The sequence below is a fragment of the Tachypleus tridentatus genome, chromosome 13, assembly GCF_004210375.1.
Source record: "Tachypleus tridentatus isolate NWPU-2018 chromosome 13, ASM421037v1, whole genome shotgun sequence".
NCBI classification, from domain to species: Eukaryota; Metazoa; Arthropoda; class Merostomata; order Xiphosura; family Limulidae; genus Tachypleus; species Tachypleus tridentatus.
This window is the reverse complement of record NC_134837.1, coordinates 268,825,576-268,839,054: the sequence shown is the minus strand read 5'-3', so window position 1 is coordinate 268,839,054 and position 13,479 is coordinate 268,825,576. Positions and strand designations below refer to the sequence as shown.

At 35.7% G+C, this 13,479-nt stretch overlaps 1 protein-coding gene across 1 annotated transcript; it reads right to left on the bottom strand.

Moving 5' to 3' along the window:
• Nucleotides 1-3,472: 3,472 nt before the first annotated feature.
• Nucleotides 3,473-12,576, bottom strand: LOC143237292 (uncharacterized). The gene is made up of 2 exons (XM_076476371.1): nucleotides 12,458-12,576; nucleotides 3,473-9,619 (listed from the first exon to the last, which is right to left on the bottom strand). The coding sequence occupies exons 1-2, from the start codon at nucleotides 12,477-12,479 to the stop codon at nucleotides 5,760-5,762; spliced, it is 3,882 nt and encodes a 1,293-aa protein (XP_076332486.1). The 5' UTR covers nucleotides 12,480-12,576; the 3' UTR covers nucleotides 3,473-5,759.
• Nucleotides 12,577-13,479: the final 903 nt, after the last annotated feature.

Below are 13,479 nucleotides of genomic sequence, written 5' to 3'. Positions count from 1 at the left end.
TTAGGACACCCTACCCCCTAATAGCTAGTGTTACCCCCTTTGGCTGAAATAACTGCAGTGAGACGCTTCTTGTAGCCATCTACCAGTCTCTGACATCGGTCTGAAGAAAGTTTGCCCCACTCATCAATGCAGAATTCTTTCAGCTGTGAGATGTTTGAGGGGTTTCTTGCATGTACAGCCCGTTTCAAGTCACCTCACACCATCTCAATGGGATTAAGATCTGGGCTTTGACTCGGCCATTCCAGGACTCTCCATTTCTTAGTTTCAGCCAGTCCTTGGTGGATTTACTGGTATGTTTTGGGTCATTGTCATATTGCAGGGTCCAGTTCCGCTTCAGCTTTAATTTTTGTACAGATGGTCTCACATGATCCTCAAGCACCCTCTGATACACAGTAGAATTCATGGTGAATTCTATGATTGTGAGCTGTCCAGGTTCTGCTACAGCAAACCAGCCTCAAACCATGACACTTCTACCTCCATACTTCACAGTTGGTATGAGGTTCTTTTCCTGGAATGCATTATTTAGTTTACGCCAAACATGTTCTCTGGTCTGGTGTCCAAATAATTCAATTTTGGACTCATCTGTTCAAAGAACATTATTCCAGAAGTCCTGGTCTTTGTCTACATTCTCTCTGGCAAACTTCAGTCTGGCCTTGATGTTTCTCTTAGAGAACAAAGGTTTCCTCCTTGTACACCTCCCATGCAAGTTAAACTTGTGCAGTCTCTTTCTAATTGTAGAGGCATGAACTTTCACATCAACAGTAGCCATAGCCTGCTGTAGAGCCCGTGATGACTTGTTAGGGTGTTTGGAGACCTCTTTTAGCATCTTGCGGTCCGCTTTCGGGGTGAACTTGTTTGGACGACCAGACCTGGGCATGTTAGCAGTTGTTTTGAAAGCTCTCCACTTGTTGACTATTTTCTGGACAGTGGAATGGCTGATTTCAAAATCTTTTGGGATCTTTTTAAATCGCTTATCAGACTCATAAGCTGCTACAATTTTCTTTCTGAAGGCCTCAGACAGCTCTTTTGCTCTCACCATGGTGCTCACTCTCACTTCAACAGTCAGGAGCACACCAAACTAAATGTCTGAGGTTTAAATAGGACAAGCCTCATTCAAAATGCTGAGTAACGATCTTCTAATCATGTGCACTTTGTGTGATACACCTGTGTGTGAGTTGAGCCATTTTAAGTGGGAATAAATGTGGGGGTGTCCTAACTTTTATCTGAGTTAGAATATGCATTTTTGTAGAATTACATTTACAGACGATCTTGAAAAGTCTTTTCTTCAGTTTTGTTTATATACCTATAATCTCTCAGTATTGTTAAAATTGAGTTTAAATATATATATATCCAAAATGTTACAAAAATACACAGGATTTCATAGGGTGTCCTAACTTTTACACATGACTATAAGTGTGCCACTGATACACCAATATTGTTGAAAACTAACAGTATAATCATTGCTTTGGAAAGAAACAACAATCTGTCAGTTACATAAAAAGTCGATTCTGCTGTTGTTAAAAATAACATTCAGTTTGTTTTTGAATTTCGCGCAAGCTACAAGAGAGCTATCTGCGCTGATATTCACTAACCTTGTAACTAAGAAGATATTGTTGGTACACCGAAGCGTTGATACTTTTGTTGTTTATTATTCTAGACTTGATAGTGTATCAAAACCTTGGTAACAATATTTACACTTCTTTTCTATATCGTCTTTTGTTTGCTTGCTCTATAGGAAGACGCGCACTTGCGTGTTTGTGATTTTACTCTAGCTTGTCTCATTATGCATGCACGTTGATAAGTAATAATACCCATGTGCATACCCACAGGGGCAACTTTAGTATGGGTGCAAAATTCCATGTTTCTAGGTTCTTTCTTCTTGGATGATAGCAGTCACACACACACGCCGTTGTATTATTATGGATAATAGATTATTTATTTGTTTACTATGTAGCAAAAACATGTACAATAGGTTACACGTGTTCGATCTTCAGTGTCATAAACTGTCAGACTTGCCGCTGAGCCAGCGGGGTTATATCAAATTGTGAATCAACTTGCACGTTTTAATTTTTATTAGATTCATTCGTACATTTTAATAAAACCAATTGGTTTTTATTGTAAGTACTTTTATGGTACATAACTTGTTCCATGTCCCATAGATTTGAGTAGAATCGTTGAGCAGCCGAAACGGGAACCGTTAACTGCACAGCTTTCAATGAGGATAAACGGACAATCAATAGAATACCATATTCAATGAATGATAAAATGAAGGGCCAATGCAGGGGCGTAGATTTTTTACACCCGATGGGGTGGGATGATTTTTGCAACCACTTATGTGGACTGTTCAATTTACAAATTGGTAATCTCTGATTATGTGAGCCTGAAAGCTGTAAAAATGCAGTCACAGAGTAATCTTGTTGCCACGATACTTGCATGTATACTTAGGCCTACTGACTGATACTTACGAATTATCGCTTAGATCGAAAAGCTTAGAAGCACGCCTATATTAAAGATGTACATTTTGGCTACTGAAAAAGCCTACATCTAGGCCTAATTATGTAATTCGATTGGTAAGAACACGAGAATCACAAGAACAAACACACAATTTGTAGGCCTGTGATGCAATAAAACAATTCAACAGACCAAACCGTAGGGGGGATGATCGTATGCACCATACCCCCCACCTAAAATGAAGGGGGGATGTATACCCTCTATCCCCTCCAGGATCTACGTCCCTGATACCATGGAATAACAAAAGCCAACATTTTACTTTATTAGTACCAAGAAAACGGTACATTTTTAATAAAAAATATCTATAACTGTCATATACCTGAAGGTTCTGTCGAAAAATCACGTGTGTTTCACCATTAACAAAACTTTTCCTTATACTTTTAATTACTGACCTATTATCATAATGTACTACCTTACTCCAGGATTAACTAATTAATAAATATACTAACTCGTGAACTGATTATGAAACTTGCTGTTACTATAATTAACTCCACCAAATTAATCTACTCTCACTCCTTTTATACGACTCAAATTATTTCCTAAACTCACAAGACGGTTCTAGTATTCTATGTATCTATAAACGTGAAGCTAGGGGAGTTACGAATCTACAAACCAATAGCTGGGTGCATTATGTATCTATAAACCTATAACTGTGTGGGTTATGTATCTACAAACCTATAACTGGGTGAGTTATGTATCTACAAACATATAACTGGGTGCATTATGTGTCTACAAACCTATAACTGTGTGGGCTATGTATCTATAAACCTGAAGCTAGGTGGGTTATGTATCTATGAATCTATAACTGGGTGCATTATGTATCTACAAACCCAAGACTAGGCAGTTTGTTTTATCATAAACACAGCATGAAAGGAGTTAATGAAGTACAGCTCCTATACCACAAACTGGTTGATTGTTTTGTTCTAATGTCTCACTATAAAAGACCCTGCTAAGCCTGGATAAAAAAACAATTTTTATTTCCAATGGTGTTTGATTAAATACAAATGAGACAGGTGTACGTTAACCATTCAAGAAACACAACTGACACATTTCACAATCACGTCAGACAAGTAAACTTATTTTCCACCAAAATTGGGAACTGAAACAAACAATAATTCACTTGTATACATAAAAGCATGTTTTGAAATAGCATATAACAATGAGTTATCCATTGATTGACTTGACAACTGTTTTTTATACACACCTTTCACTATTTCATCTGTCTAAGTGATAACAACCAACATTGGTATAACTGATATATTTATATCATACATGATTGTACCTGGAACAAATGTTTATAAATGAATTATGAACCAGGTTATCATAGTACCTAATTTTTTACATAATATTAGAATCTCTATTTTTATTTGAAGCTTCTCAGTAGCACAAAGATTGTTTTGAATATTCATGCAAAGTTGCACATGGGTTATTTGTCTATAACCATCCCTAATTTTAAAGTGACAGACAAGAAGGAAAGCAGCTAGTCAACAGCACCTGTCACAAACTCTTGGGCTACTCATTTGACCAAGGTCAGGTCACACTCTCCAACAACCTCTGAATTCACACTAGCCACTACCAGCCCCTGTAACTTTCACAGAACTGTGTGTCTGACATGTTACTTTTTATTATTAAAATGTTTAGCAACATAATTTCACGTCTGCAGATACTGTACAGTAACATTTTAACTTGTGGTTCAACAAACATAATTGTTTCACGATTACAGCTAAGTTACAAAACATATTTTACCAAATATCAAAGAATTTTTTTTTAAACCAATATAAAAAAATAAATTCTAAACTGCACTAAATTATAGAAAATTATTGAACATAAAAAGGGTAAAAATTATAAGAGAAACCTATTGATACATGTTTCCAAAACAAACAAATTTTTGTCTTCATAAAGAATTTAACAAAGTGTAATCTCAAGTTTTTCATGACAACTATCCCTAGTCTCAGTTGATGGTTAAGTACACTAACTTAGCATACAGACTAGGCAGCTGGAGACAAGTCATCTTAAATATTATTTTATCTCCCAATAAGCAAGCTGTAAGGTTTTGGCTTGAAACAACCCCATGAAAAAAAGACATTTATTTTTACAGTGATTTATTTCCAACAGCCAAATTTTTAATTATTTTCTGTTTCTTTCACTTTATAATAATAGTACATACAAATATCAAAAACAAATTCCAATACCTATATAACAGGTATTTCAGAGTCAAATGCATATTTACTAACCAACTGGTTTTTGAGATGAATGAGATGTTCACAATTCAAACATAATCAATATATACAATATCTTCAGTTTAAAATATTATATTTACATGTTACTGAACAAGTCTGTAATAGTACTATCTCACAAGTTACATGGATATAAAGATTTTTGTTGTGTTCTAACATTTACACAAATTCACTCTTGTTTATTTTCACTGTAGATTGCATGTTCTCTGATTTCATTGGTTGATTCAGTCTGTAATGCTGTGTCGTAGTTTTCTAAGTCATCTTCATAATCATCATCGAAACCAATGTCATCGTAGTGTTCCAGGTCTTCTTCTGTTGCCCATTCATTATCAGGCAAAGACTGGAAGTCACAAAAAAAATCAGACCGTTCCCCTCCATCTAAGTGTTTTTTTAAAAGATGGTTTTGGAACAGATGTGACGGTATGAACATTTCACAAGCAATACAGTACTCTGCACTTCGATCTGTGTTTTCACCCTGATTAGACAGCCTTCTTGTATCACTTTTATTGTGGTATATTAACCTGTTACTGACTGTTCTGTCATTCCTTACAGCATTAGGTAACTCACTAATTTCAACAGTTTCATCTTCGTTGTTTCTGCTTTTATGTGACTTCTCACTGCGACTACTGCCAGTAGACGGACAGCTACTTTCACTGACTTGGTTGACTCTTCCCAATAATCTACTCATTTCTAAACTTTCCACATGACTTCCTCTTTTCTGTGATGTGCTCACATCAAAAATTTCAATTTCACTGTTAATGGTTGACTGTTTTTTTTTCTCCATTTTGTCAAGTTGATTAAAAGATTTAGATAAACTGTGTTCATTTTGATTACCTAAACTTGACGTCCTACTCCTATTACCAAAGTCACTGTGGCTGTGAAGATTATGAACCTTAGTTCTGTCCATACTCTCACTCTGTTTACTACTCTTAAGCAAATCATCATTCTGGTTTTTGTCAAGACTCTCACTTGGGTTACAAAAGTTGGATGACCTATCGATGTCTTTATTTGTCAAACTTCTGTCAGAGTGTTCATTCCTGTTGTTGTCGCTTTGTACACTCTGACTTGACAATCTGTTGTTGTCGACAGCTTCACTCCGTTCGTTTTCCTCGGGTTTTCACCCAAGTTGTTATAAATAAATGACCCAGTTCTGTTAAGATTTTCATTTTGATTGTTTGGGATGGGCATATTACCTTTATTGGTATTTTCACTTTGGTTGCAATGTAACCTAGTTTTGTTGATACCTTCCTTTTGTGTATCAGTGCTGGATGATGTAGTCCTCTCAGGAGCCATTTCTTTATGATTACGACTGGGAAATTTATTTACTTCTACAATTTCTATATGGCTGGTGAGGTTAGGTAAAACCTCCTTTTTAGTGTCTTTATTCTGAACACCCAATATCCTACATTTACCCAACAATTCATTCTGGTGATTTGTTAAATAATTTTCTAGCAAAATGTTTTTCTGGCTAACCACACCTGGGGTACTTTTATTGTTATTTAACAACCTAATTCTGCTTTTGCTCCAAGTGTCGTCAACAAGTTGTCTTCGATTACTGTCGATCAATAACTTCCGCTGGAGAGTCTGGTTTGTATGAACTATGACTGGATTAAGATAAGACTCTTGGGAACAGTCAGCATGATGTACAAATTCCTCATGCAATTTACCTTTCTTTATTGCCTGAGAATGTTTGACTTTTGCTTTACCCTTCTTTGGTGTTGACGAGACATGCAGGTAACGTTCTTGTTGTTCCTTTTCCTGTAAAACACCAGAACGTCCTTTTTTCACAGGAGACTGAAAGATTGGTTTGCTACTCCTTTTTGAACTAGCACCTGGAGGAAGGAAATTACTTTCCATGTGGATGTTACTCTGTTCTGTGCTTATAAAGCTTCCCATTTTACACATGTGAGTAAGCATGTGATGCTCGATCTCTTCTTTGCGGCCCCAAATACTGCACACATCACATCTGTACAGCTCTACCTTGACGTGCTGAAACTCAATGTGCTTCTCCAACTGATCTGGAGAAGTAAAAAACTGCTGACAGACATCACAGTAAAAATTCCCTTGACTGTGTCGCTGAAGGCTAGTAGGTTTCACACAAACATGGCGTGACATTGCTTCCTCGTTTCTAAATTTTTTCAAACAGTGGTGACACTGGCGTGTTCGTTTATTCAAAATCTCTTGAAGCATCGATGTTTCTATTGCACACGAAATTTCATTCATGTTGTGTTTTAGAGTTGCTAATTTTTTGGATAAGTTCCAAAATGATTTGGACAAACCTAAGTCTGGTTTTTTGATTGAGGACAGAAGTACTCGAAAACCTCTGTGTGTCTCAGACACATGTTGTTTTAAAATACTTTTATCTCTTAAAAACAGGTCACAATAAACACAGCAATATGTCTGTGCACCACCCATTAATTCGCGATGCCTCTGTTCATGAAGGCCCAGCAAATCTATTTTACCAAAAAACTGTCCACAGTATTGACAAGAATATGCTAGACAACGATATTCGTGTAACCTCCTATGTCTTAAGTAGTTTTCAGTTTTTGAAAATGTGCGACAACAAATTCTACAAATTAAACATCTTGAAACCTTGTCTGTCTTCAAAATAGAAGGCCGATCTAAATCTGCATCCTTTTTCAAACCAATGGACGAGTAAATAGAATGTTTCAGTTCTGATGACACATTTCTCTCTCCCTTTTTGCTACCAATAGAAGGTTTTCTGCTTGAACCAAGTTTATGATGGCCTGAAAAATACTTTAAATTTTTAAATTTGACACAGTTCCAAACTTCTCGAGATGTTGAAACTTCATCCAAATCACGGTCACTACAGAACTGGTTCTGGACCCATGGGTTCAAACTGTTTGGACCAAGTCTCTTGTAACTGGGTGATCCAATCCAATCAGATTCTACTTGGCACTCTTGTTTTAGTTTTCTTTTCCTAGGTTGTTTTAACTTCTCTTTCGTGCCCATTGGACTCTTATCCTCAGATAAATGCATTGTAGACAAAGGTATGCCAAAGTCATTTACTATGTTATTTGAGCTCTCTATCCCTGGCTTTACTTGTTTCGTATCCCAAGTAAATGAACCAGTTTGATCAGATGGCAGAGAAGTCTGAAAATTAGACTCATTAGGTCCACCTGGTGGTTGAATTAATGCATTTTGTTCATGTAACCTCATGTGAGTAAAGAATACATCTTTCTGTTGGAAAGTTTGGCCACAATATTTACACACAAGTGATGAAGCAGCTACATGTGCATTAACATGTTTTTTGAAGCTGCTACGACAGCGATAGGTTTTGCTACATACTTCACAAGTAAGTAACGGCTTTTTTGGAACTGGTTTACTTTTAGCAGAAGGCCCTGGAGTCGTAGCATCTTGAGATTTAGAAGAAGGAACTTGAACCAGTTCTTTACCAGTAAAACAGAGAAAATTCTGACCTGACTGTTGTCCATGGTTATCAGGACCTGAGAATAAAGATTCTGCATTATTTAATGAATGCATAGACATGGCTACAACTCCTTGTGATGATGTCACTCTTTTTAATGGACAAGAAACAACCTGTCCAGAAGAAAGGGACTTGGCTAAACGTCCAGTTTCTTGAATGAACTGTCCACTTTCATGAGAAATAGCACCTGCTTTGTTTTCAGAAGCTGTGTAACTAGCAGACTTAGCTTCTGGAACACAACTTTCATTGTTATTTCCATGAGACAGTAAATGAACAACAAGTGGCTTGTTGTATGGTTGAGAAATTCCTATTGTACAAGGTTCTTTCTGAATGGGAACTGAACCTACATCAGTGAATCTGTCAGAAATGGAACCAGGTTCTGAACAAGTAATCTGTGACAACTGTACAGAACTGGCATCTTCTTTCTCAAGAGGAACTGTACCGACATCAGTGAACCTGCTGGAAACAGAACTGGCATCATCACAACTGACGTGCAACGACTGACCAGAAGGTCCATGTGCAGCTGCTGCATTAGTGCATGTTTCAGGCTGACCACATTCTGAAGAGGTCAAAAGGGAGTTATTAGCTTCTTCAATCATTGTCCCTCTGGATGAAATATCAGATGCCATATCAAGCTGAAAATCCCTTAAATCTTCATTCTGAACCAAATCCATTTCTGGAGAACTGTCTATATCTTCTGGTTCTGTCTTAATTACTGGTAACTGACAATCTACAAAAGAGTCTCCACAGCTGTTCAGCTCTTCTTTTGGTTGGTTTGGAGTGAAATCTTCTCCTAAAGTTGAACAACCATCTGAAGAACCAGAATTCTTTTGAGAAACAGGTTTAAGATCTCTGTGGCTTGTAAGAACATGCTCTCTTGTCTCTTCTTTACTTGAAAAAACCGTACGACATAAGCTACAAGTACGTTCAACCAGATCTTGATCACATTCATTCTCATGCATGCTGATTATGTGGGCCTGGCAGTGAGAAAAGTTGGAAAAGGAATCCTTGCAGAATGGACAATGGTGCAGAGTTTGTTTAGAAACATTGCACCCAGCCACAGATCCGCTCACGGTTGGTGTTGGCCAATTCTGGTTCTGAACACCTTCACCTTCTTGGGCAAGTGGAGTATGTTTGGATGCAGGTCCCAAAATCTTCTTCAAAGTAATCTGGGGTTCTTCATGTCTATTGTTCTTCTTCTCCTGGTGGAAAATCACTGTCAGTTGGGATGGTATGGGTGGAAGCATGAAGTTCTTGGTGTCAGGGGTCTTCCTACCCGGGTCTTCTTGAAGTGATACATTTTTCAATTGGCATGTTTTTATGTGTCTCTGAAGCGTAGACTTAGATGAAAGTGATCGATTACAGTAATGACACAGAAACTGCTGCACCACATCTCTACCAGAAGACATCATGAATCTCTGATCTGAAACATGTATACATGAAACATGCTACTTCACACATAACAACAACACTCCAGATGTTAGATATCAGATCATTAACTATAACTTCATTTCTTAACTTAAGGTACAGAGAACATCATGAATCTCTGAAACACATTTACATGAAACATGCTAGTTCACAAGTAACACCAACACTCCTTACACTTCAGATATCAGATCATTAACTGTAACATTATTTCTTAAGATATAGAGGACATCATGAATCTCTGAAACACATTTACAATGAAACATGCTAGTTCACAAGTAACACCAACACTCCTTACACTTCAGATATCAGATCATTAACTGTAACATTATTTCTTAAGGTATAGAGGACATCATGAATCTCTGAAACACATTTACAATGAAACATGCTACTTCATACATAACAACAACACTCCAGATGTTAGATATCAGATCATTAACTATAACTTCATTTCTTAACTTAAGGTATAGAGGACATCATGAATCTCTGAAACACATTTACATGAAACATGCTAGTTCACAAGTAACACCAACACTCCTTACACTTCAGATATCAGATCATTAACTGTAACATTATTTCTTAAGGTATAGAGGACATCATGAATCTCTGAAACACATTTACATGAAACATGCTACTTCACACATTACAACAACACTCCTTACACTCCAGATGTTAGCTATCAGATCATTAACTGTAACTTCATTTCTTAAGTTAAGGTATAGAGGACATCATGAATCTCTGAAACACATTTACATGAAACATGCTACTTCACACATAACACCAACACTCCTTACACTCCAGACATCAGATCATTAACTGTAATGCTATTTCTTAAGGTACAGCAGACATCATGAAAAACTTTAGAATATAAAATAACTCTAATTACTTCTTCATATATGTCAACACTATTACACAATGTTAAAACAAGCAATGTCATTCTGTCATTACATCACACTTGCATACAACCTGTTAACTATCTTGTCATACACAAGTCACAACAATGTTTAAACATGGACATAATCTGTCAACAACCTTGTCATATACAAGTCACAGCATTTAAATGTTTAAATCTTTTTCTTCAGAAACATTTCTCTCCACACCCTTTTCTTGAAACCGTTGCTCATGATTTTGAAATGGAACACTCAATCCAAAGTGTAAAATTCCTACCTATAATTACACATTACTTACTAAGGTAAATAGAGCTAAATTCTTATGTTAAAAAGCAACTCACCAAACTGTTACTTAAGTCCTACACACAACTCAAACTGACAATTATCCAAAAAAACATTTTTTCAAGTTAAAGTCTTCATTTACTTGTGGAAGCTACAATAGTACCTAAACTGGTAAAAATCATATTCTGTTTAACTGTACATATCCAAGAACACACGAAGATTTCCTATAGAATGAGCCACCCTTTATTGTGTATCTGTTCTGTTCACGGACACGAATAGAATCAAACTATTGAACACAAAATATCCTCGACTGATTTTAAAGTTTAAGCTATAGGCCTCACAGATTTGGAACTCATGATGATGAGAAACCCACTTGATGTAAAAGTGTCAGTACCCATACCAGCCATCCTGAAAACTTGGAACTGCTAATTAAATTATATTTACTAATCACAACCTCCCTACTTCAGTAATATCTTCTGTTCTAATTAATTATTATACAACGTCTACATGGATACATTTAATCATTCATTTCCAAGGTTTTCATCCTCCTCTGGAATGGCTGCAAGTCTACGGATTTATAAAGCTAAAATTAGGCCTTGTGGGTCTCTGCTATAAGAAAAACAAACACACATCCAGGTTTTTCTGACCTACTTTCACAATTCACTTACAGTTGTTGACTGTAGTTTGCAAGATTCAAGTGTTTAATGGTTATTATTGTTTTGTGTAGTATTTTGATGAAGATAAAGTATGTATATATACCAAAATGTCTAATAAATTAATGTTATTCATCAGATAATGTTCTCTGCTCCATAAATGCAATATGTTCACAATACAAGATGCAAGCAGTCTATCATAATCTTCATCCATACAATATGATGATGTACATACGTCAGAATGATCCCAGATGGATGTTAAACAAGAATATTAAATTTTTAGGATGTATACAACATTCACTGACAATTTTATTTGTACAAAGATTATATCAATTCCTTCAAATGCAGAAAACAAACACCATTTTAGATAAATGTTTAAATTGTTTATAAACGTAAAAAATTTGCCACTTTTCTGCAAGCTTGTCATAATGAAACATTATTCACACATTGTACATTATACTACAAATAACCAGATTACCCATAATCTGCATACTAGAAATCTGTGAAATATCTATAACTGATCAAAACGGGCAGTATGCAGAACAAGTATTTCAGAGATAATGTAAAGCTCTGCTATTTATACCATACAACTAGTTCATAAAAATTATTATTTTAAAAACCAACATTTATAATTTCTTTTGTCTCAACTATAGTTAACAAATACCAAACGAGTTAATAGTCGTCATATTTAACACGTATTAAATCAAGAGTACGCATCACTCAACAACACAGTAGAAAATAACACTGCGATGCTAGTACACGAAAATGAAATTAGACTTAAAAGAATCATACTTTTGTGTTTATATTGCTGCTAATGTACTAATAATATATAATACCATCACTATCGTATTAATGGGTAACTATTGCTACCAATGTTGGTAGTAATACTAATATTAGTAGTGTGAAGAGTCCAATTACTTAAGGTCTTAAATGAAACATTTAGCTCCATTAAATTTTAGTTAATAAATTATATATACATATATATCACAATAACTGTCTCAGTATACTTACTGTACGATAAAGATTTGTTCATTTATCATACAATCACATAACGGCCATTATAAAAAAATATATATTTAATTTTACTGATCGCTCCACTGCTGCCCTCTGCTATTAAAAGAAAATTCAAAAACTTTTAAATGATTATTGACGGAACATTTTGTCATAAACGCTTAGTAAAAAGGTGATTTTGATAATTATTTTGAACCAGCGTAAAATTTTGTAATTGGCTCAAATTAAATAGTAAACTTTGAATTTGCTTTGTAAATATTTTTTTTAGAATTGCAAAGTGTATTATATTTGAATGAAATTGTCACCACACAAGCAGAAGTAAACGTCACAAAGATATATAGTATGTAATGAATTTTAAAAAAACAATATTTAATTATAATAATTAAATTGTATTTTCTAGTACGAGGTTTCATAGTAAAACGAAATTGTTTGTTTACCCTTTGCAGACTGGATGTCGAAAGAAAGATAAACAAATTCATTTATCAGATTGAGTTTAAAGCACCAGATAATTTGTTATATTTTTATTGATTAAGTTTCGGAAACTACTGGCTACTTTTCTGAAGGCCCGGCATGGCCAGGTGGGTTAAGGCGTGCGACTCGTAATCTGAGGGTCGCGGGTTCGAATCACCATTGCACCTAACATGCTCGCACTTTTAGCCATGGGGGCGTTATAATGTGACGGTCAGTCTCATTATTCATTGGTAAAAGAGTACCCCAAGAGTTGGCGGTGGGTGGTGATGATTAGCTGCCTTCCCTCTAGCCTTAGACTGCTAATTTGGGACGGCTAGCGCAGATAGCCCTCGAGTAGTTTTGCGCGAAATTCAAAAACAATACTTTTCTGAACAGTCTGATAGTAAATAGCGCCGTTTAGTTGGTTCATTTTACGAACCTCTTTTTGCAAAATATATAACTAACCTAGCTAGGTCATGGAATCCATCTGGAAATTATTCAAATTATTACATTTTTCATAAAAGGTGATTTTAAAGTTATTTTCTAATTCTAATAAACACGTATATGCTTGC

Coding starts and splice junctions, on each gene's coding strand:
- LOC143237292 (XM_076476371.1), bottom strand. CDS start 12,479: ATGAACAAATCTTTATCGTACA. Junction 9,620..12,457: donor GAACAAATCTTTATCGTACA/GTAAGTATACTG, acceptor TACATGTTTCAG/ATCAGAGATTCATGATGTCT.